We start from the raw sequence: 24,809 nt of genomic DNA on the forward strand, positions 1-24,809 counted from the left end.
ACACAGCTAAAGGAATTTGGCCTAGGGAGTGCAAGCCAGAAAGGTTTGGTCTTTTTATATATGTAACATTGGAAAAAAGGAACATCTCCTGTTCCCTGTATTAAGTTTTGAGTTTAGCTCAGCAAATGCAGTGTTTGTTGCAGTAAATATACTCTGATAACAATATTCTTTCCCAGGAATTTAGAGTTTTATGATGGTTATTGAAAATGTTTGCATGACAGGCTGTCAATAATATTTTTTGCCTCTAAAAATAAAACATACATAAAGTGTACGGATTTTAAGTATGCAACTCACTGAACTTTTCATACGTATACACCACCCTAGTAACCATCCCCCAGTTCAAGATGTAGTCTGTTTCCAATAACGCCTCATGCCTGTTCCTAGATAGCCCCAGGAACCTCTATGCTGACCTCTGTCACCAGAGATTAGTTTTGCCTGTTTGAATAAGAGTGTACCCCTTTGTGTCTGGCTTCTTTCACTCTGAAAGATTCATCCTTGTTGTGAAATTCATTCATGTTGTAGCAGTTGTTTGGTTGGTTGGTTAGTTTTTTCATTGCTGTTTCTGTTTAATTGTATGAGTATCCATACTGTGTATCTCTACTGTGGATGGACATTTGGGTTGTTTCCAGTTTGCAACTATTACAAGTTACACTTCTCAGAGCATTCCTTTAGGCGGCTTTTGGTAGACATGGGCACTCATATCTCTAGGGTGCATACGCTGGAGTGGAATGGCTGGTTCTAGTACTTGTGTGTAGAGCTGTAGTTGACAATGTTAAATGGTTTTCCAAAGTGGTTATACTGATTTATATTCCCACAAGCAGTGTATGAGAGTTCCCATTGCTGCACATCCTCAGTAAAAACGTTTGGGTGGTAAAACAGCTAATGCAAAATTCAGGGTTTTGACAGAATCTCGCAAAGGGCTACCCGTATACATGCTTTTCATTAGAAAAATCATCCTTTCTTCTCACTTCGTCACATCAAGACAATTAGATTTTCAGAGTAGGAACTCTAATCATTCTTTCAGAATCAAGTGCATTATTGTTATTTCAGATATACACAATAGCTGATGATAATTTGAGCTTCTTATTTTGTTGTTCTGTTTAATCAGTATTGACATCGTCATTTTATACGTGTGTTTGTGTCCTTGTATTAAACACAAAACCCTCAAAAGAATTAAATATTGATTGTATCCCTGAAAATTGTAGGTTTTAATATATCTACTGCTGGGTTGTGGGAAGAGTTTCAGTTGAGTTTCTGTTCAGAGCTGAGATCTACTGTGACCTTTTAAGGCATTGGGGGAGGCTGAGCAGCTGTTGGGACTGCTAGAAAGAGCTGTGTGGTCAGGGGGGCAGGAACTCTTAACAGTTAAAAACTTGAGCTACCAGCTCCTGCAATTCTTCCTTCTGGCCTTTAGCGCCACCTGCAGGCTCTGAGGGTACAACAAGGTTTGACAGCGACTGCAGTGCAACACTAGTTCTCAAACTTGAGGGCATCATTTACCTGGGGAGCTGGGCCTCAGTTCCCAGAGGTGCTGGTTCAGTAGGTCCTGGGCTGGGGCCAGAGAATGTGCATTGGTAACAAGTTCCCAAGAGATACTGATGCTGCTGGTCCGGAAACCACTGCCCCCACCCCAGGAACCACTGCAGTAAAGACTTTGGGAACTAGATTGGGATATAAGAATGACAAGCCTCATGTTTGGCCCTCTTTGTGCTGGGCCAGAATTTATATGGTCAAGGAAGTGCATGTAAGTGCAGAGTGTGAGGCTCATCTTCCCAGATGTAGTTGTCTTCTTTTCCAGAAGATGAGAAATCAGCCTGCTTAGTTACCCATTCGGGAGTTGGAAACGATATGCCCCTGGCTGAGGGAGCACCATACTCCAGTAAAGCTGGGCCCTTAATAAAGAAAACAAAGATTATTAAACATTTTTCAAAAGTATTTGGCGGAGGCGGCTTGTATTCGGTTTTAGAAAACTTGGGATCTGAAGAACTTACTTTGTGTACTGAAAAGTGAGCACATGAACCCACAGGCCAACAGAACTTTAAAGGGATTTATCCATGAGACAAGGGTAAAGATGCCTAACCTTGCAATGATACTTTTTTCCAACATTTAATTCATGCTGTTCATCGAGTTGCCTGCCACAGCACTGTGTTATATCTTGAAGGACATATTTAAATGTTTGATTTAGGTATCTTTGCCTCTAGTTTTCAGTTTGTTTGGAGAAGCTGGCTATCTCAGATAAACAAATCTGGAACTTGGAAGAGATACTGTGAGATATGCAGACTTGGGACGTTGGTTTTCATAGGCTGGTGAAGACAGAACCATTTCCCATTTCAGCAAGGCAAGCATTTCTTTTAGTTTGGGATGGTCTTAAATGTTTCTGTAAAATGGCCTGGGAATACTAGCCTGTTTGCAGTTTTAATTTCTATAAGAGGCCATTAACATCTTTACTTTTTGGAAAGTAGTATAAGTTTCCATCCCTCTTTTTCTGCCCTAAAAGTAAATGTTTGAGTCATATTTTTAATGTTTTTCTTAAGTCCATTTTTCTTGTTAATGCTACTAAGTTGGGATGTACCCAGGTGTGAGAGGTCACCTGATTCATTGTGTTTAGAAGACTGCATTTATTGCTGTTGGGGGCTGAACAATTAATTGGGTTCATCTCCAAGGAAATGTTAATTGGGAAACCCTAACATTGTGTATTGAAAAAAAAAAAAAAAGAAGAAAAATCATTTCAGGCCTGTTAAAACAAAACTCATTTGGGTTCACTTAGGCTGATTAAAATATTCCTTAATCAGCCCCCTGATTAAACAGTCCTGAGGTGAAACTGCACCTCAACTCGAATTTTCAGTTAGAGACAAGTTTTGCAATAAAGTTATCCCCCTTTATTTCATGAATATACATGTTAAAAAGTATTTTAGGAAAGATTGCACTTATTATTTATTTCTCCACAGAAAGCAGTTTCATGGAGGTAGAGGATGGGTTGCTTTTTGGGAGATAAGAATCCCTGTCTACCTTAGACATTTCAAATACAATAACAGCTTTTTATGTGAGGCATCATGATAATCACAAATGATTATACCAGAGCTATCTTTCCAATTGGAATGCAAAAATAGATGTGGAAGGATTGTATAAATTCCTGCATTAGAACTATGTTCTAATTAAAGGATTTAAAAAATAAACTAAATTTAAAAGGAAAAACTAATTTTCTTATTTAATGATGGAGAAAATTTATATTAATGTTATTTCTGATTACAGTCTTGAAGATTTTTTTTTTTTTTTTTTTTTTGGTCCACCAACTGGCATAATTGTAGCTTTTTATAAGTCCAAAGAAATGCCTCTTGTTTTGGGGGAGGAAAAAAAGTAAAGGTTTAAAGTGTATGGCAAAGGAAGAACTACTATAGATTTAATTGACTTTTCAGTGACACTAAAAAACACTCTTTTCCCTTCTTTACCTAATGGCTCATGGTTAATCTCAGAAGAAAAAGTTAAGCAGGATTTTTGTTCTTTGTCAAAACGGTATGTATGTATATGTTTGTGTTTAGAAATATACATGAGGGCCGAAAGCTTCCTTATTTTCAGAAGAGATGAACTTCACTTGGCACATGATAGAGAACCTGGCCAATTCAAGTGCTGATTTTAGACAACCTCGGAATAATTAAGCTCAGCTTTTTGGAAGATGTGTCATTTACCGAATAGTCTACTGCAGGCAGTCAGCAATGTAGGAGTCTCAGAGTTTTCCAGCATAGAGCGTGTTTAACATTTTCCACACGAATCTCAGTCTGGCTTTGTTTTAGCAAAATGTGTTTTGGTGGGACCCGACTGACCTTTCTCAGATGGCCACTGGATCTGCTCCCCTTGCTATCTATCTGAGCACGTTCTGAAGTGGATGGACTTCAGTTGCCAGTTGGTGTAATCAGGCTGTTTCCAGAGTCTGATCTTGTCCCTTTAGTAACTGTTCCAAAATACTTGGGACATTTATAAGTAAGAACTCATGACTCCCACATATTTATCCTCCAGGTCAGAAAAAAATTCATAAAAGGAAAGCAAGCTGTGTTCATGATTTTTTATTTGAATAACAGAATAGGGACTGCATGGATTCTCCCACATCCTCTGAGCTTTAACTGTGATTTTAAAAAACAAACAACTCAGTCAGTGTGCTCCAAAGCCTGGCTATAATAACACAGACTTAAAAGCTAGATTTATGCTATTTATTAGCTCTGTGTCATTGGGTGGTTTACCTCCTCACTATAAAGCCTCACTTTTGTCATCTCCACAGTGGGGAGAACAGTACCAGTCTCATGGGGTTGTTATCTGTGGTTTGAGTTACTCATAAGCTTTCTTACACCTCAAGCTTTTAGCCCTGGGCCTGGGACAGAGTAGATATTTCAATAAATATTTACTGAACGAATAAAAGTCTCACATTCCATTTCTTCCTGCAATGTCTTTGCTTATTCTGCTTTTTCCTCCCCTTCTACTTCTATCCAAATTCTACCCTTTCCTCAAGGTTCCATTCAACTTTATTTTCCACAAAGCTAAGCCATTTGCTCCAGCTCAGCTTCTCCGTCTTGACTTTGTGTCTGCCTGGAATCCTGCCTGCTCTTCACTTTATCTACCTGGCAAATTCCTACTTATCCTTTAAACCCAGCTCAAGTATCACCTCTACCAGGAAGCCTTCCCATGGGTCTCTCCTTTTGTTACTGCCCAGGTTCGTGGTACCTCTTTGACCACCTACACATTTCATCATGATTATTCATTTAAGTGCCATTTTTATATAAATATGTATTGAACACCTAATACATGCCAGGAGCTAGAGAGAGTCCAGGTGTGTTTTCCCTGAGTGGCCATTTCGCTTCTCAGTGTGGGCACCTCAGCCTTCAGCTTCAGAGCACAACCTCCAAACAGTAGAGCATGTCACGTAGGATTTCCAGGCCTTTGTTCAGAGCTACCTTTATGACTTCCTTGTCTAAGGATGACTGTTTGCTAAAGCAGAATGGGCCACCCCGTGGCAAGGGGATGTAAGGGATTTGGGGCTGCATGTTCTAGTCCCTGTTTCATTATCTGTCCCCGAAACAGCTAAGCTGGAGGCTGGCTTACTCCTCCGAGGGCCTAGGTCTCAATATTTGGTAAGGCTCTCCTGCATGATTGGCTACCTTTGCCTGATTGTTTTTAAAGATTTTTTGTTATTGTTGTTGCCTTTTAACCTTCTTTTGACCAGTTAACTCTACATTTACACGTTTTTCTCACAGTGGTTTTTTTTTTGATAACTTTAAATAATTAGAATAATAATACTTACCCAGTATAGAAATTCTAGTAATATGGGGAAAAAATAAAGAATAAAATAATTTGTCCATCATCCTCACCCAAAATAAAAATTTTGGAGATATTTCTTTCCAGTTTTTTCATGTTGTTTACATTACAAAATGAATTCCAATCTTCTTAAATTTTTTTTTCTTATTTTTCTATTTTTGCCTTTATTTCATTGTTTACCCTTACTACTTATTTAATGTAACACTAAAACACTCAGGGAGATTGGGGTTACATAAAAGTTTATATGGTGCTGTTCTACATAAAATTGGAGAAAGACAGTTCAGTTGATTTAATAGAGGTAGGGGCTGTTTTTTTCCTCTTAATTTTGATAAGGACAGAAACTCACACAGTGATATGAAACAAGTTGACAAAGAGAATTTGTATTTTAGGCTTTGAACATTGAAGAGGTGTAATACTTATTGCTTCAGACAGTAGACAGTACATATTTGGAATGGGTTATCTTTGAAAGTGGATAAAGATTGAAAATACAAATAGGTGCAAAAGAGGTAAAGATACATTTACAGAGCTGTATTGGACCCAATGGCAAACTAGGATGTTTCAAAAGTCATTCAAAGCAGGTTACATTTTTGAGGACAACCATAGCCTCCTGCAAACATCCCTTGGTGTGCTTTCCTGAAACTGGATACTGGTTTGAATAGCCTGTGAGTCTGCCTTAGTATGGAAATTGCCATTTTTTAATGTGGGGTCAGTGCACCTGGGTTGTGTGTTACAAAATCAGACATGAACTTCTTTGGGAGTTCCTTAGCAGGTTCACATCTTCCCAGGAAGGAGCAGGGGTGGTGGTGTGGTGGAGAGCATAGGACATCTGGCCCTAGGGTGTTGCAGCAGCAGGAGTCCAGGGTTTCTGCCTCTCTGAGTGTTAACTTCCTCTTCTCAAACTAACTTCCTGCATTTAGTGGAAAACTGGTTTCACGTGATTCCCAAGCTGCAGATCCCCCCAGTGTCTGCTGGGAGGGGTCTCTCCTCTTAGTTCCAGTTTGAAACCTTTCAAAACAGCCTTCTGACTGGTCCTGCTGTGGTCACATGCAGTCCCACCCTCCACCACCTATTGTAGCCAGGGAGGGGCAGGCTGTAAGCACAAGGTGGGAGAGGAGGAGGACAAAGTGGGCACTTGAGGCTAAAGAGTGCTTTTCTGGAAGAAGGAAAGGGTACAGGATAGATAGCAGAGGAACTAGCTACCAAGTCATTTCACCAGTGGGACTCTGAGCTCTGGCCAGAAACCTCAGCCACTCATGAGCTGTCTTGCCTATGGCCAACATTAGGGGTTTCTCAGTTGCTGGTAGTCTGTTTGACTGGCTTGTATATAGGTATAGCAGAGGTTTATTTGTATGGAGAATTGGGTTCTAGTTGTAACTTGTACTTGCCTTCATTTAGTCAAAGTTTGTATAATTTTTAGGAAGCCCAGCTTCTAGGCCTGCAACTTCTAGCTGTTATAACTTTGCAAAACACTTTCATATAATTGTATTTGACCCTCTTGATGACCTTGGGAAGCAGTTAAGGCAGGCTTTATTATCACCATTTTGCATATCAGGAAACCAAGACTCAGAGAAGTCAAATAATCTGTCAACATACAATAGAAATCCAGTGGCAGAGACTGTCAGCTCTCTCAAGTCCTTTTCCAGGACTCCTGCATGTGCCAGAGGCCACTCTGCTGACTGAATAATGATACCTCACCACTGTGGGAGAGGCCAGAGGACCAGGAAAGGCTGGTCTCAAACTGCTCTCAGTTTGATGACTGGGAACCAGACATACCTCCTTCCCTGGAACCAAACCTGGTTGCTGTCAGTCACCCCAATCAGGTCTGTCTTTTCTAGCACTCCACAATTTTTCCTGCTTCCCACATAGTTCATGCTCCATCCATGCTCCATCTCAGTATGTTTGCTGGTCTTTGTGGCTCTGAGTTGGCTGTGAACCTGAATTTTTTTACTAGCTTCTTTACCAGTGCACAGGCTGTTCCTAGAAACATGGTTGTTGATAGGGACAGCCCTGAAAGAATGGAGATTTTGTCTTCTATGGTCCTGCTGAAGGCTAGTTTCTAATTTTTATATTTATTTATTTATTTAGAGACAGAGTCTCACTCTGTCGCCCAGGCTGGAGTGCAGTGGCGCGATCTCGGCTCACTGCAAGCTCCGCCTCCCAGGTTCACGCCATTCTCCTGCCTCAGCCTCCCGAGTAGCTGGGACTACAGGCACCCGCCACCATGCCCAGCTAATTTTTTGTATTTTTAGTAGACACGGGGTTTCACTGTGTTAACCAGGATGGTCTCGATCTCCTGACGTCGTGATCCGCCCGCCTCGACCTCCCAAAGTGCTGGGATTACAGGCGTGAGCCACTGCGCCCGGCCTCTAATTTTTATTTTTTTCTCCAAAGCTTCAAAAGAAAGTTACACTTAGAGGAATCTATTACTTCAGTAATCACATAATTTTCCTGGTGCATGTCTCTCTTGCTTTCTTGGTTTGCCTCTTGTAGTCTTTGAAGAAACAAAGAGCTTCAAAGCCAGGAAAATGACCCAGATCTCTTTGACAGCAGTGCTAATGTTTTGGGAAGTGAAGGCATATAGTTATTACTGAAATTAGTGTTCCTGGAAGCTGCAAGTTACTTGAAAATTATGCTGATTGGTCTTGCATGCATTGTATTTGTGTCCTACCAAAGTGTTTCCAAGGAAGTATCTGGCAAACAGGCAGGAGGGTGCCGGGGCAGCGGGAGGGGGAGGGTCTGAATATATTCTGATGGCTGAAGTCTAAAGAAAATGAACTGGAACCTGTTTAGGACACCGTATTGCATAAGCATGAGAGTGATAATCTCATCTCTCTTTTTCTTTTTTCTGTTGGATCTTCTTAAGAAACCTGAATAGCCTTGATATGATATCTAAAAATAAAGTAAATGGTGCTTTGATGTCTGTACTTTCTCCTCCATGTAACAGTGGGTGTATGTTTCTCAGAGTTTATCTCCTGTGTGCCAAAAATCAGAGAGGCTCAGGAACAAGTGTCCATTGCTTCCAAGTCATAAGAACAATTGGCAAAAATCACTTGTCTTGTGTCTTTGAACTTTAAATGCAGTGAAAAAACTTGTCTTAACCAAGAGAGGGATAAGAAAGAGCTGCCAAGTTTGAAAAACCTGCTGATAAATAACTTCATACCAACTGTACAACAACCTGTACTATATAGTCTGTAGATGAAAAATCATGTACCATTTTGGCTTGTACAATACTTTGTGGCTAACTTTAAAAAATACGGAATGGTTAAGTCTGTGCATTAATACGTGCTGTGTAACCTAACTTTTCAGCATTATAATGTCACAGATATCTGGGGGTGGTGGGGAGAAGTATATGCAGCTATGTACAGAATATACACAGCTCTCCCTCCTTTCTCTTCCTTCTGCCCCCTGGCTGTGTGGTCTACTGGCTGGATTGCAATAGCTGGATTGCAGCTGGTTAGATGACTCTGCTGGTTTTTGAGGATGAGGAGGACAGGACAAGAGAGGGAAAATTTTAAATGTTTATATCATAGGAGAATAGTCATGTCAGAATCATTGTGTTTCCAAGCTGCAGTTTGTGCTTTTTAAGTTAAGAGGTGTGGGACTTCAGATTAAGAGTTTCTTTACAGTATTATAGTTTAAAACGTTGGCTCTGGATAATAGTTGACTGAGTTTAAATCCTGGCTCTATAGTTGACTTGCACTCTGACCTTCAGGCAGGTTTTTCATCCAAAAAAGTGGAAATTAACATAGCACTTATTATGTGACCAATATAGAGGACTTAAACAGTGCCTGGTAGACCGTAAATGGCCAATACATATTAGCTGTTATTTTCGATTTTACATTCATTAGACACAATTGTCTCTTTGTCACTGGTATGTTTTCTTTAAAGTACAGATGTCAGGAAAGTAGCAATCAGAGATTCCTTGTTTGTTGAGGGTGTTTTGTTTTGTTTTGTTTTGTTTTGACAGAGTCTTGCTCTGTCGCCCAGGCTGGAGTGCAGTGGCGTGATCTCGGCTCACTCTAACTGCCTTCTGGGTTCAAGTGATTCTTATCAAGCGATTCTCATGCCTCAGCCTCCCAAGTAGCTGGGATTACAGGCATGTGCCACCACACCCGGCTAATTTTTGTATTTTTAGTAGAGACAGACAGGGTTTCACCATGTTGGCCGGTCTGGTCTCTAACTCCTGGCCTCAAGTGATCTGCCCGCCTCAGCCTGATTTCACAATACTGAGATTACAAGTGTGAGCCACCGTGCCTAGCCTGTGGAAGCCCAGCAGATGGAAGATTTGCTGCTAGAGTTAATGGTGACCGGTGGGATATACAATTGAATCTTTACAGAGAATATAGAGACCATGAGATAACTACTCTGGAATCAGTTAGTTTTAAGGAACCACAGGGGCAGAGCTTGAGATAATTGGGAAGTTTAACATATTATTAAACCTAAAATGGCCAGCAAGACTGATAGCTGCTTCTCAGTTGTCTGAGTTTTTTCTTTTTTTGTGAAAATACTTTTTTAGCCAGCATGACTTATGTCATCTCTCAGATGAGAGAAAAGAGTAAAAAAGACAAAGTGTATAGCTACTCTTTTAAAAATAGAGTTGAAAGCATAGTTTTGGAAGAAGGTGTCTCACATGAGTCAATTTTCTAGACAAGTGAAATTTGGCTCTTTTAGTATCAAAACTTGCTTTTATAATTTTTTATTGAGTTTTTTCTAAACTTGAACAATTCATTTATGTTATGTTTATTGAGTATATCTCATGTGCCAGAAACACTACTGGGTACTTTACATTGCCTTGATTTTTACATATAAAATGCATTGTGTTCTGGCTTTTAAACAAGATACACTGGTTTTAATTTAATATTTTCTTGGAAGACTAATTGTTAAGCCGTTATGTAACTCTGTGCTTAGATTTCGTGACTTTCATATTTTGATCTTATTATTCCCTACGTGTTCTCGACTTTTTCCACGTAGTTGAGGGAAGGGTTACTGATTGTTAATTGATTATTTATTATGTGTTCTAGGCACTTTCACATACATTTCATTTCAATCTAACAGAAATATGTAAAATTATTATTATACCCATTTTATAGATGACACAACGAACCACAGAGAGGTTGAGTATCTTGCACAGAGTCACACTGCTGAGTGAGGAGAGGAGCTGAGATTGGAGTATGGACCCTTCTGATTCTGGGTCCAATGTTCTTTCCATGCTGACATCATTGAAGAAATAGACATAAGTTAAAAGTAGGTTTATAGATCATGACCCTTCCTCACACTCCCTCTCTCTTTTCTAATTCTTTCCCATTGCTGTAAAAGCAGGGTTTTCTTCTCTAATTAATTTAGCTATTCTTCACCTGTGCTAGATGCAAGTAAAAGACAGCAGAAGTTAGAAAAAGGGTGGAGCCTCCAAACCTGTTGGGTGAGAGGCTGGTCCATGAAATGACCCAGGATTTTGGAAAATCTTTAACTTTGATAGAGTTAATTTATAGTTACAAGTAATTTTGTGTGCCTAATACCAGGTATAGACTAAGGAATTTATCAGAAATATTATAGTAAATGAGCCCTTTTTCTCATACCAAATCTTCAAAGTTCAGTGAGGGTAAATCCACCCTCCCATAAAAGCAATGAAAACACTAGCAAAGATAGCAAAAAGCAACTTTTTCAGAACCCCTGAGATTAGCCAAAGGCTTCCAATAGTTTGAGAAGTGTTTATTCAAGAAAATCTTCTGAATCTTATTAGGAACAGCAGGGTTTGTGGGATTGTAACTTGAACTACTCCCATTTCCTCTCCTCAGCTCTGCAATAGCCTTGAAAACCAGCAGTCTTGCAAACACGGTACTTGTAAAAACCAACAGCCTTCAACCATTGGCTAGGATAGGCCTGGATGGAAGATCCTCAAGAAGTCCCATTCCCAGAGCATTGTCCCTATTTGACTTTTCTCACAGCTCCTTGGAAAAGTCTCATTTGCAGGGCATAGTTGTTATTTGACCTACCTTGGAGCTCAGAGCTTGCTCTGTTCCCACAGAGCCCTATCTTCAGGGTATTTGTCAAAAACAATCAGTGACAATCGTTTAACATCGTAGCTTCTGAGGGGTCAATACCAGTTGCGCAAATAAAAACCTGGCCAAAAACTTACGGGTAAGATGTGAGGAATAAGATGTCCATAAGAGGCTTTTAAAAAACTCTTTTGACATATTCCTAGAGGATTAGAAGGCTACACACATATGCAGGGCTATGTGCATGCTCAGAAGGACCTGAGAGGGCCTCAGTGTCTCACCTCTGACTGAGTATGAGGTCCGGAGAAGGCAATAAATACAAGCTAAGGCAGAAGATTAAAGTGCCCAACTGTTGAAGGTATGCCTCAACACACACACACAGGACCCTTCAGCAAAGATTGGATCACTTATTGGTTCACAGCATCAGCTAACCACTAAGCTAACTAAACAGAGACATCAGTGGCTGCACACCGCAAGAAATACAGACTTTACAGAATTAGTCCAGAAAAGTCACTAAACAAACAAACAGCAACAACTGCAATAACTACAAAAAACAGCAACAACAAATCCTGGGGAGTTGGGAGAGGAGAGTCTGATTTCCAGAATTGCCACATTTGTTATTATCTGAAGTGCTCAGTTTTGTTTTTTTTTTAACAAAAAGCATGAGACATACATACACAAACAAGACAGTATGACCCATACACAATAGGGAAAGTAGTCAATAGAAACCTGTCTCTGAAGGGGCTGAGATGTTGGATTTATTCCACAAAGATTTTATTCAGCTACTATCAACATAGTCAAAGAACTAAAGAACATCATGTCTAAAGAATGAAAGGAAAGTATGACAATGAAGTTTCACCAGATAGAGAATATCAATAGAGAAATTGTAAAAGGATCTAAAGTCTGGATTTGAAAAGTATAATAACAAATGAAAAATTCACTCATGAGCTCAGCAGCAGATTTGAGCTGGCAGAGGAAAGAATTAGAAAACTCAAAGACAGGCCAATTGAGATTATCCAGGGTGAGGAACATAAAGAAAAAGAATAAAGAAAACTGAACCTGAACCTAGTCCCAGAGACCTGTAGGACACCATCAAGCCTACTATTATATGCATTATGGGAATCCCAGATGAGAAGAGAAGGGTGGAAGAGGAATATTTGAAGAAATAATAGCCAAATACTTCCCAAATTTGATTTAAAAAATACTTGTCTGCACAACTAATGAGTGCAGGAAACTCTAAATAGGATAAACTCAAGGAGATCCATACCTGTGTGTGTGTCATAGTCAAACTGTGAAAAGACAAAGAGAATCTTGAAAGCAGTAAAAGAAAAATGACTCATCAAATAAAAGGGATCCTCAATAAAATTAACAGCTGACTTCTCATTAGAAGCCATGGTGGCTGGAAGTGAGTGGGATGACATATTTAAGGTGCTGAAATAAAGAGAGTCTCAACAAAGAATTCTATATCTGTTAAAATTACCTTTCAAAAATTAGGAAGGAACCAAGACATTCTCAGATAAAGGAAAAAAGAATGTGTCAGTAGCAGACCTGTCCCACAAAAATTATGAAGGGAGTCCTTCAGATTGAAAGGATAAGGCGCTAGATGATAACTTGAATCCACAAGAAGAATAAAGAGCACTAGTAAAGATAAACACAGAAATAAACATAAAAGCACAAATATATTTTTGTAACTCTTTTGGGTGATAGATAACTACATAAAGCAATAATTATGAACTGTGTTAACAGGCTTATAATATGTAAAGATGTAATTTGTATGACAGTAGCACAAAGGAGAGGAGAGGAAAAGGAATATGTGCAGAAAACTTACTACTCTTGAAACTCAGTTAATATTAATCTGAACTACATTGTGAGTTAAGATACTAATTGTAATTCCCAGGATAACCACTAAGAAAATAACTCCTTTAAATAAAAGAAACAACAAGGTATCAAAAATGGTACCCTAGAAAACATCTATTTAACTCAAAATAAGACAGTAATAGGGGAATCCAAAGGAATATGACATACAGAAAACAGAGCTAAATGGCAGATGTAAATCCTACCTTATCCTACCTTATCCATAATTATATTAAATATAAACGCACTAAGCACTTCTATTAAAAGGCAGAGATTGGCAGAATGGAGGGAGGAAAACTCCTGACCCAATTATATCCTATCTACTAGACACACTGACACACACTTTAAATTTAACAACAAAAATAGTTTGAAAATAAATGAATGGGAAAAGATATACAATACAAACAGTAACTGAAGGAGAGCTGGAGTGGCAATACTAATATCACATGAAATCAACTTTATGATAAAAATTATTACTAGACACATAACAGTCTATTGGGAAGATATCATAATTATAACATACATGCACCCAATGACAGAGCCCCAAATTACATGAACCAAAAACTGACAGAACTGAAGGGAGATATAGACAATTGAACAATAACAGTGTTTTTTTTAGAGAAAGAGTCTCAGTCTGTCACCCAGGCTGGAGTACAGTGGTGCAGTCACAGCTCACTGCAGCTTTAACTTCCTGGGCTCAAGTGATCCTCCCACCTTAGCCTCCCGAGTAGCTGGGACTACGGGCACATGCCACCACATGTGTATTTTTTGTAGAGACAGGGTTTCACCCCGTTGCCCAGGCTTGTCTTGAACTCCTGGGCTCAAGCAATCTGTCCACCTTGGCCTCCCAAAGTGCTGGAGTACAGGCATGCACCACCATGCCCAGCCAAGATTTTCTTTTAATTACTGATTTCAAAGTATTATTGTGATGTATAGTTTTATTCCTGTTTCTTATGCTTTGAGTTCATTGAGCTTCTTGGATTTGTAGTTTTCATCAAATTTGGAACGTTTCAGACTTACTTTCTTCAAGTTTTTTTTTTGTTCCCTCTTCTCCTTTTGGAAACTCCAGTTATACATATATTAAAATGCATAAAGTTGTCCCGTAGTTTACTAATACTCTTTTTTCTTCAATTTTTTTCTCTGTGTTCCCATTTTAGATAGTTTCTATTACTGTGTCTTCAAGTTCATTAATCTTTTCTTCAGCTATTAATTTTATCCAGTGTATTTTTCATCTTTAGAAATTCAATTTAGGTATTTTTTTTTGCAATCTTCTATGTCTCTAATTAACTTGTCCATGAGGATTGTTGTTTTTAAAGCCTTTGTCTATCAATTCTATTATCTTGTATATTAATACCCCTCTTTCAGTAATTGATTTTGTTTACTCATTATGGGCCATATTTTTCTGCTTCTTTGAATGCCTCATAGTATTTGATTAGATGGCAGACATTGCGAATTTTGTCCTTTTGGGTGATGAGTATTTTGTATTTCTATAAAATATCCTTGAACTTCATTCTTGGACACAGTTACTTTGAAAGAATTGGATACTTTTAGGTCTTGCTTTTATAATTAGTTTGGTAGGACCAGTCCAGCAAATAGTTAGGGCTGACTCTTCCCTACAACTGAGGACCCTTTTGAGTACTATGCCTAAAGCTCCATGAATTGTGAGGTTTTACAGTCTGTCTGGGAGTAGGCACAATTCAAGACCCTGAGGAAGTATGAGGTACTGCTCCCTCGAATCTGTTTAGATGGGTTTTCTCCTGGCTTTTGGGTAGTTTCATCACATGCATGCACTGATCCTACTTAAGTAGGACCCTCTGCAGATCTCTGGGGTCTTATTTCTTTTTAGCCCTCTCCTTTCCTGTGTGCTGACCTGTGAACCCTAACCACCTTGGTGTCTCTGGAATTCTTAGCATCATCTCTTCAATTCAGCGAGTCAGCTAGGCTTTACTGGGTTCTCCCTTTCTGCACTGTGGCCTGGAAGCTCTTTTAAAGCAGTAAGCTGGGCAATCACAGGGCTCATCTCATTTGTTTACCATCTCTCAGGGACTACGGTCCTGCATGGCTTGTGTGCAGTGCCTTGAGAATAGTTGTTTCATATATTTTGTCTGGTGTTTTGTGGGTTTTTGTTGTTGTTGTTGTTGTTGTTTCAGAGGGTTAATTGAATTCCTGTTATTCCATCTTGGTGGAAAGTAGAAATCTCAATTTTTTTTTTCTGTAGATACTTAATGTCACTATTAGTTTAAGAAAAAATGATCGTATTTTAACCATTCATGGGTAAGCCAACTTCTAAAATATGTCTGCTCTATTTAAGCTTATGAAGATCTGAAGTAGAGTAAAGGGAGTGGGGGCCATAGAAAAATAAAAGAGAGTAAAATCTCCCTTCTTTCATTCTTTCTCTTTTGCTCTTTTGGTAAATTGTTGCTATGCCCCCTTACTAATCAGAGCCCCATTGTTCTTTTTGGTAATAGGAACATTTTAAGAGTTCTATGAATATGCCACTCAAAATATATGAAGAGTGTTACCAATAAAATTGTCATGGTCTTTATGTTTTAATCTATGTGATAAAAACTTGATGGTTTTGGTACAACTGGTTAACTTCTCGAAAAAAATATTTAGATTGGATTTCCTCTTAATATCTTATACCCAGATATAGTCCAGATAGGTTAAAAATATAATTTCTAAATATTAAATGAAAATATAGGCAATTCACAGAATCTTAAGAAAAGGTCTTTCTAAGTGTGATACAAAGGATACAACCATAATGAAAAAGATCAATATGATTACATGAAGATTTTATATCTTTTATATGGCAAAAATCATTATGAGCAGGATTAAAAACATAGTCGATATCCTTAGTATATAAAGATACCTCACAAAGTAGTAAAAAAAAAAAAAAGCCAAATATCCCACTGGGAAATTAGGCAAAGGATAGTTGTGTAAAAAATATAGGTTTCAGGTAAATATGTTTACAATGCTGTACTTCATAATAGTAACAATTACAAATGATAATACTCATAATAATAGCTATCATTTATTTCATGTTTCTATTTGCTTGATTACGTTAATGTTTTCAGTAGATTGGCTAATATGATACTTTGAAAAACAAGTATACTATTATTGTCAGTTTATAAATGGCATTTGAGACAGGAGATTAAGACCCTTGCCCAGGGTGACAAAGCTATCCAAGTGGCTAAGCCAAGATTATCACCCAGGCCTTCTGATTCTAGACCCCTGCTTCTCATCATTCCTCATAGAAATACATTCAAACTACCTGAAATTCAACTGCAACTTGCAGAGAAATTGGTAATTTGCTCAAGATCACAAAATTTGTAAGTGATAAATTGAGTTAAAAATCTTACAAAAGTCATATAAGTAGAAGAAAGGAAAACAGGGTAAAGTAAGGTGAGCAACAAAGCAGCTGTGTGTTTTAATTTTAGATATTCACGGTTTATTTTCAGAATATTTAAAAGATGCTTCAAAGAAGATGAAAAATGGGCTAATGTTTGTAAAACTGGTTAACCCCTGTTCAGGTAAGTTCTCTTCTCATAACTTGAATGTTCTTAAATGTTGTGGCTAATGAGTATATACACTTTTATGTCTTTGTGTCCTTGCTCTTTCTGAATAGCTTTTAAAGTTAAGATGGCACCGTGAGGAGAAGAAAACAAGGTGATGACATTACTAGTCTTCCCAGATAATTCATTTGACTTAAACATTTTAAAAATTTCTTCTCATAATTTTAATTCACAGAACTGTTCAGCCATCAGAAATACGGGCAAAACAAAAAAGTAGCATGTTTGAGTTCTCTTTAAAAACAGATTAATTTTCTTTGGCTTCCTTAAGCCAACTTTTCTTAATTATTCAACATTAGCCTCCATTTATATTCATTTTATCTTATAAAGTAAAATAAACAACCAGAATTTAAAAAAACAAAAACAAAAACAGAAGGCTTTTACTTGACATGCCAAGATTTTGATTAGGTTCAGTTTTAGCTATACTTCCCTATTTTCTTCTGACCAAAAAGTAGTACTTTTTTTCTCTGTCAGGGGACTTTTTTTTTTTAATGATAAGCATTGTTTATTGAAGGGATTCATATTTTATTGAAAAAATTTTATTTTAACTTTATATTCAGTGCATTTTCAGTTTTGTCTTCATATTTTTTAGGCAAAAATATTAAAATGTATTCTAAATATTGAGTAATATGGGTGATAGTGTTTATCTCTGTGTGTAATTGTTTTTCCATTAATTTATAAGGTTTTGTGTAGACACCTGATACTTGCCATATTAGAGGTTTCTCCTGGTGACAGTAATATGGAATAGTAAAAGTATGGGAGGGCTACTGAGTAGTGCCTTGTTGTTATAGAGACATGTAAATAGAAGCAACAAGAGAAGAAACACATTCCTGACTTTCTCCAGTGTTCTTTTCTTCAAAATGAAATTGACTGTAATTGGTCAGCTATATTTAGAAATCTTAGTTATATATCAGACTAAGTTGACGTGAGAAATATTTCTTCAAGAGAAGTTTTAGGTAGCAGTAAAGGTTCTAAAGCATTTAAGAAAAGTACAGGTACAGAAGAAAGCCAGCCCTCTTTTAAAATTTCTGTTTTATCTAAATGCTCATAGACAACAGAGGAACAAATGTTTTTATTTGCTACATTGGCAGTGGGAAAGTAAAGGCTAACATTTGCTGAGTTCTTACTATGTGCCAAGTATTGGTTTAGGAAATTTACATGTGTTCTTTTTTTTAATTCTTATAAAAACCCTATGAGGAGGTTCAGTATTATCCCCATTTTACAGATGTGGAAACAGCCACAGGAAGGTTTATGTAACTTCTCCAAGGGCACGTGCCCAGCATATGGTGGAGATAGAGTTAAAGTCAGCATCCTTGTCTCCAGAGATTGTGCTATGGTTAAAAAAAAAATTTTTTTTTCATTAGTTGAAGTGATAAAACATGCAGATGTGCACAGTCTTCACCCTCTTGTGCCTCCTCCCTTTTTTTTTTTTTTTTTTGGTTAAGAAAGGAAAGGAAAAAAAATTCATTCAGTTGAATAAAGCTTTACTCACTCCCTATGGCTTCAAGCATGTCTGTCTTTCTCACTTAGGGTTGGCCTGTGGCTTGGTCCCTGTCCGACCCTGTGTGGGGAGAGCCACACACTGCCCAGAGGCAGGGACCCACGTGCCAGCTCATGTCATATGGCTGAACTGTTGTGTTTTGATAGTTTAGGAATGGATATTCCCTCTTGATCTGATGGAGGATTTAAGGACAGGCTTTGTATTAGTTAAGATAAATGACTTGCACTTTCTAATTTTTTGGTTTAAGTCCAGTGAGGATTATGGAGCTGGAAAACTACCATCTATGTATAATAGCTGTAAGCTTTCCTTGGAATCAGTTTTTTAGAATAGACCTGTGTATGTTTATGTTCATATTAGGAACATTCGTCAGAGATACTGGATAGTCTTTTGGGGTGTGTGTGTGTTTGTGTGTGTGTGTGAAAACTTACAAATAAAAGACAGATTTGTCTTAACAGGAGAAGGAGCCATTTACTTGTTCAATATGTGTCTACAGCAGCTGTTTGAAGTAAAAGTTTTCAAGGAAAAACACCATTCTTGGTTTATAAATCAATCAGTTCAATCAGGTAGGTGACTAGTGTAAGCATTTCCAATAACTAAACACATACTCCAGCTTTTCCATTCTTCACACGTGGGGTTGTGGGTCTGTCACCGGGTTTGGAGTCTGGTCACTGGTTTAGCCTTCCTTGGCATGAGAGCAGGTTTAATCAAGGAGAAAGGAAAGATCATTTGAGCACTAAGGTTAAGTCATCTCCTGTGTGTCTTAGACGGTAGGAAGTTTTAAACTAGCAACTCTGATTTGTCTCCTAAAACAGTGACACATCCTGAGTTAGAAGTTAGATTTGTACATGGGGCACATATTGTGTTGATTAGAAACTCTTTTGAGGATCTTTGTGTTTTTAACATGTTATTTCCTTGAAACTGGATACTGATATGGCTTCTAACATAGGCTAGAGCATAACAAAGTTTCTTTAAAATGCTTTGTCATATACCTGCCTGCCCACCTGCTCCCCCACCCCCATACACACATACACCCCCCAGCACCAAAGTTCTGTTTCTTGTGGTGTTCGCTTAATTTGGGGGCAGTGCTGACTAAAGGAAGAGTAGGCCAACGGAACTGTTCTGCCTCATGTTCTGGGGTGGGGGCAGTCAGTGGCTATTCAAAGAATCCTACATCCCCCTGCCCACAGACCACGGAAGGGACTGTGTATAGAGAGAATGGCACTGCTTTCCCATGGCTTTGTCCTCAAAAGCACAGGAAATTACATTTTACTGCAGCTTTATAGATAGACTGACAATACAGGTTCCCTAACATTGCCGTCTTCTCATTCTGTCTGTGCTTCCTCCTAACCCCTCGTTTTTCAGGGGGTTGGGAGGCTGTGTTAAAAATGATTTCTAAAGAAGAAATGGAAAGTTAAAGATCAATTTCAGGGTCTTGGTTCTCCTCTCCACACAGGGATTTGAAGCTCTTTGGAGTAAAATCTCATAGAGCACATTCTGCCTTTTGAGAGAATCACATAGACTCTGAGGCCTGTATAAGAAGAGATTTGAATTTGGAATTTCACATATATTTTTCAACACTGTTTTTCACTTTGAGATTAAGGTGAAATAGCCACATTGTCTTTCCAAGACGTTTAATTCCCTTCATCCTTTTTGTAATCTGCAGGAGGTCTTCTCCATTTTGCCACACCTGTGGATCCTCTATTTCTGCTTCTGCACTACCTCATAAAGGCTGATAAGGAGGTGAGTTTCCAGCTCGGAGCATCCACAGTGAGGAAACAGAATCAACTATTTTTGTTTGATCTCCTCTCTCTCCTTTTAATGATCCAAAGGTGGATTCTACCTTCAGATCTATTATAGTGACTGGAGAAAACATGAATCATATGGGCCAGTGCAGGACAGAGCACTACTGCACAGGCCAGAGAAGCAGCACCTTACTCTTGATCCAGTCTGACCCTGGCTTGCTTGTGACCTCTGACTTGCCTGACTCACTGTGCTGTGCACCTTACTGCTTGACAAAGCCTGACAGCTAACACTCCTTTATCATTAAGTATTCCTTACACTTGAAATACAAAACAGGTATTTAAAAATTGACCACATGTCTTAAAGAGTCTCTTCTTTAGTGAGAGACTGTGGAATAGGTAAACTGGAGCGGGTCCAATAGAAGCTCATTAATGGTGATGTGCTAGTTGAGACTTAAGGAATCCCAGATGGATAAAATTTACCTTTGGAATAGAAATAAAGACACAGCTTACTAATAGTAATAATTTTAGCCAGAAGTTCTGTAATATTCTGGTCTCAGGATACATTTACAATTAAAATTATTAAGGGTTCTAAAGAGCTTATGTTTCTGTGGGTTCTAGCAATACTCTTAGAAATTAAAACTGAGAGATTTAAAAATTATTTATTTAAAAGTTAAAAATAATAAGGCCATTACATGTTAACATAAATAACACATTTTTATTGAAACAAACAACCAAATTTAATGAGGCGTGTGGCATTGTTTTACATTTTTGCAAATCTCTTTAGTGTTTGGCTTAACTAGAAGACAACTGGATTCTTATATCTGATTCTGCATTCAGTCTGTTTCCGTATGTTATTTTGGTAGGATTATATGAAAAATATGCGGCCCCATACATCTTTGTAGTTAGAAAAGGAAGAAATAATGTTACAGCCTTTTTAGATTATTGTGGATATTCTTCTTTAATACTGCCTAAAAAATCAACAAGTAGTTTTTTAAAGTTTAGTTGCAATGTGAAATGTGAAACTTTGTCAGTTAACTTTCTATGCTCTGTTACATTAAAATGCATTGGTCTATCTTGCACTTAAAATGGATCTTTTTACCAGTGTATGATTTTGTAACATCATGCTTTGGTCATTTGGAAAATATTGATTTGCTGAGTTATGCATATCTTCCAAATGTTGACACATCTCATTTTACACACACACACACACACACACACACACACTCCCTTTTGTTAATATTACCACTGATCTCATCAGAAAGCTCTTTAGGTATTGAGAAGCTGTCATAGTGGCAGATAGAAATTTTCTACAATTCTAATTTTTGCTTGAAAGCTCAAATTTTATTATTGGCCGCAAATATTGTCAATCTTTCCCGTGAAATGACAGGCTCACTTCGTTCATATTCTGCCTAATACCGGGGTCTGAATCACCGTAATTCATAGTGGGTTTTTCAAATAAAAATGGTATCCATGAAAAAGCAGCTGGTTCTGCTTGCAACTCAGCCAGCCCCAGGAGAACATGCTCTTCCTGGTAATCAGCTTATCTTTGGTTAAGCAGCCAAAGGCCTTTAGCCACCTCACTTTCATCACAGATAATTTACAAGACTTGTGTTCAAGGGCCAAGATTTAAGTAAAATTAATTGCTTTTACTACTTGCTCAAGGATATTCTTAAGTGAAACTGGCATTTTTTAAACTGCACATAAATGGCGGTGAGGATCCAAATGATGACTAGGACAGTCTGGTGCCACCACCAGACTCGTGCTAAAGAGCCAGCAGTTTTACCCACCATTGCATTTGAATCATCTGTGCAGATGTCCACACAGTGAAAATGCAGATAGCGTCTTAGCAGTATTAGGAAAATAGCTTTGAGCTTAGGTACTTCATGACCCAGGGATCCATCAACCATAGTTGGAAAATCTTTTAATTAATAACTTTGAGTGATAAGTGTTACTCAAACTGCTTAGAAGAATCTGGTTTTTTTGGACTCTCATGTTTGCATAAAGTTTGAACACTTATAAATTTCTTACTTAATCCTTAGATCAAATTCCTGAAACCTCCATTTGGTAGGTAAATTAATTTAAGTTGCTGTAAATACTGAAAGTCATAAAGTATCAATGCATGTTTTCTCTTGATGCAGCTTAGCCTCTTTTAGCCTCCTCCTTCCCTGCCCTCCGCCCTTCACTGTGGATTAGTGAAGTTTTATCCCTTCGTTTAATCATGTGTCCCATTATCTGGAAGCTACTGTGATGGCCAGTATAACGAGGGCACACAAGCTGTGAGGCTGGTAAGCCTCGTGTCTTTAAGGAACAGAAATGGTCCTAATCACCACCAGGAAGGCCCTGGGGAATATTCAGGGAGGAATTTGTAAACCTCAGTGGCTCACCTATGTGGTGTTTTCTAGGATAAATTAATGAGCAGAAAGACACCAACCAGCCTCAGCAAATGTATTGATCTGCACTTAAGGCTCCCCCTCCCCTTTTTGATAGCATTTCTCCATCTCCCATTAGGACCATGACTCTGGGGGATTAACCCTGTCTTGGCACTCTGGGCACCTCCAGGGTGCTATGGCGAGCTCACGTTGACAAGTGCAGAATGAAGCAGAAATGCTGTTCAGGGTGGCCTTTGGCTTTCATTTTAAACCGTCGTACTTCCCAAACACGTCTTCCCAAGTGCCAAAAATGCCCTTTAAAGTAACATTTGAGATGTTTAGGTATTTCCTTCCCTACATTTTAGACATGATCATTTCCTATTTAGTTAAAAATTATTGATACACACTTTTGAAATGTGACCTGTTCTTTTAAACTTTATTTTAACATCAGTAAAAATAACTTTTTTTCTAGGTATCCCACTGCTACTAGCTTTATAGTCAAGGCAGGTTGCTTATTGCATTTCCTTCAATGTATATATGGTAAATAAAAATAAGAATGAAACACTAGTTAATTACAAAATTATTTTATATCATGATTGTATGGTAGTCCATTACATATAAATATTGTTTTAGAGTAGTCAAATATTTAAGATATTGATTGATCATGGAAGACTATAGATTTAAGGTAGAAATCTAAAGACAGTAAGACTTGGGAAAAATCTGTGCATTATTCTTACTATTTGAAGGAAAAAGAACATTTAAATTGAGATAGTTCATGGCACTAGTTAACCTAAGAGAAAGTATGGCAAGCTATCACGTGTTCTTAAATGATTGAGAAGATTTTACCCTTAAAACCCAAGAAAGCTGCATTTGCAGAAATTGATCAGATGCAGTTTTTGTGTCTTCAGGAGGAGTTGTCAGTACACGAGAGGTAGAGCGAGCTAGAAGTGGGTCATGGGCAAGGCCATACATCTGGTACAGTCCGGTGTCCCCAAATCAGGGGGCGGGGCTAATACCTTAATTTAGACAAACTTCACCTCTACTTGCTACTAGTACAGTTACGAAAAACTAGACCTAATTCCAAAGAATGATGTTGTGAATCCATATGGTCTGCACTTCTGGCCCACTGGCAACCAGGCCATATAAACTTCTCTGGCTGAGCCTGATTTAGCCTGCCTGCAGCTTCCCATGACTTCTCCCTCTGGCTGTCTTTTCTTTTATTCTGGTCTAAATTTGGAAGCATTGTGAGGCAGCTTTGACAGGGGTAGATTCACTTTTGTATTTTCTTTTTGTGGCGGGTGCTTCTTTCATCATCCCTAGAGTGATGATGGGGAGGCAGATGTATGTCTGGGCCTGGTCTGGGCTTGTTCCAATGTGACAGTCAGGACTCTTGCTCTGTGACCACAGCTGGTTCTTCAAATTGAATGGGTTGGACCATCCCCAGGCAGTCTCCACCATCTTTGCAAGCTTCTGTGGCTTCCAGTGCTTTTGTAGATTGATTTTGTTCCCCATTTCATTTGGGGACTGTACACCCAAGGTAGATGGTGTGCTGTGTGGGACTCCAGTGCTCACAGGAGCTTCCTGAAGGGAGCTGGGGTCCGTCCTAGAGCCTGTCCCATTGTAGGGATTCCTTAGATGGAATAGGTGGCTCCTGCACTAAGTTTAAAGGCCCAGCCATGAGTTAATGTGTCTTTTTCTCTTTTTTTCTGAATGTCTTTGTTGAATGAAATGCTTGCTTTCCAACTAACTGTTTTTTCAGGGGAAGTTTCAGCCCCTTGATCAAGTTGTGGTGGATAACGTGTTTCCAAATTGCATCTTGTTGCTGAAACTTCCTGGACTTGAGAAGTTACTTCATCATGTGACAGAGGAAAAAGGTATGGTATAACTTAAAGGCTTATGGCTGGTAGAAAGGATGGACCTTGCCCAAGAACGTGGCTGCTTACAGACCCACTGAATGTAAGGCTTATTCTGTGTCCACCATAGGGAAAACTATCATTCAGATTTGCTAACACTGCCAGCACTGTTCCTCTATTGCTTTGGAGTGTTTAGTCTTTGGAACTACAACCATGGCAGTCTAGGGCCTACGTCCACAGGGCAGGAATCACAAGGTGTGGCTTCAGTCTCACTTCTTCTTTGAACTAGTTCTGTGACATCAGGCAAGTCACTCAGCTGCTTTCTGCCTCAGATGTCTCATTGTAAAATTACGTAAAACCTGTACCTTAATAGATGGAAGCATTTATCGAGCACCTTCCAAAAAGCATATGTTGCACATTAGTGCTAAGCTCTAGATACTTATGAATAAGACATTGTCCTTTTCTTCACTTTGCGCCCAGTCTGATGGGGGTCAATGACAAGCTGAGCAGTGACCGCACAGTGTAACGGAAGTGAACTCTGAATTTACTGGGGATGCACAGGACAGGTTTCTAATCTGGCGGGGTTGGGTGGGGAATGTAGGTGGGTAGATGTTGTGTTGC

The 24,809-nt window shown here is 38.6% G+C and overlaps 1 protein-coding gene across 20 annotated transcripts in view; it reads left to right on the forward strand.

The window, feature by feature from the left end:
- Positions 1 to 24,809, forward strand: part of RNASEH2B (ribonuclease H2 subunit B) — an 83,003-nt gene that overhangs the window by 1,153 nt on the left and 57,041 nt on the right. For 13 of the 20 annotated variants that reach the window (XR_010150742.1, XR_010150741.1, XR_010150744.1 and 10 more), the window contains exons 2-5: positions 16,613 to 16,684; positions 18,680 to 18,787; positions 19,888 to 19,964; positions 24,095 to 24,209. Coding sequence is in view for 13 of the 20 variants with exons in the window: in XM_001158221.6 (XP_001158221.1) it covers positions 16,613 to 16,684; positions 18,680 to 18,787; positions 19,888 to 19,964; positions 24,095 to 24,209 (372 nt within the window). In the remaining 7 variants the exon portion in view is untranslated. Of the gene's footprint in view, positions 1 to 2,201; positions 2,339 to 4,659; positions 4,703 to 10,394; positions 10,549 to 16,612; positions 16,685 to 17,537; positions 17,719 to 18,665; positions 18,788 to 19,887; positions 19,965 to 24,094; positions 24,210 to 24,809 lie in introns of those variants that run through there. The other 7 variants (XM_063792566.1, XM_009426975.5, XM_063792563.1 and 4 more) reach the window with 6 other exon arrangements.

The sequence above is a fragment of the Pan troglodytes genome, chromosome 14, assembly GCF_028858775.2.
Source record: "Pan troglodytes isolate AG18354 chromosome 14, NHGRI_mPanTro3-v2.0_pri, whole genome shotgun sequence".
Classification (NCBI taxonomy): domain Eukaryota; kingdom Metazoa; phylum Chordata; class Mammalia; order Primates; family Hominidae; genus Pan; species Pan troglodytes.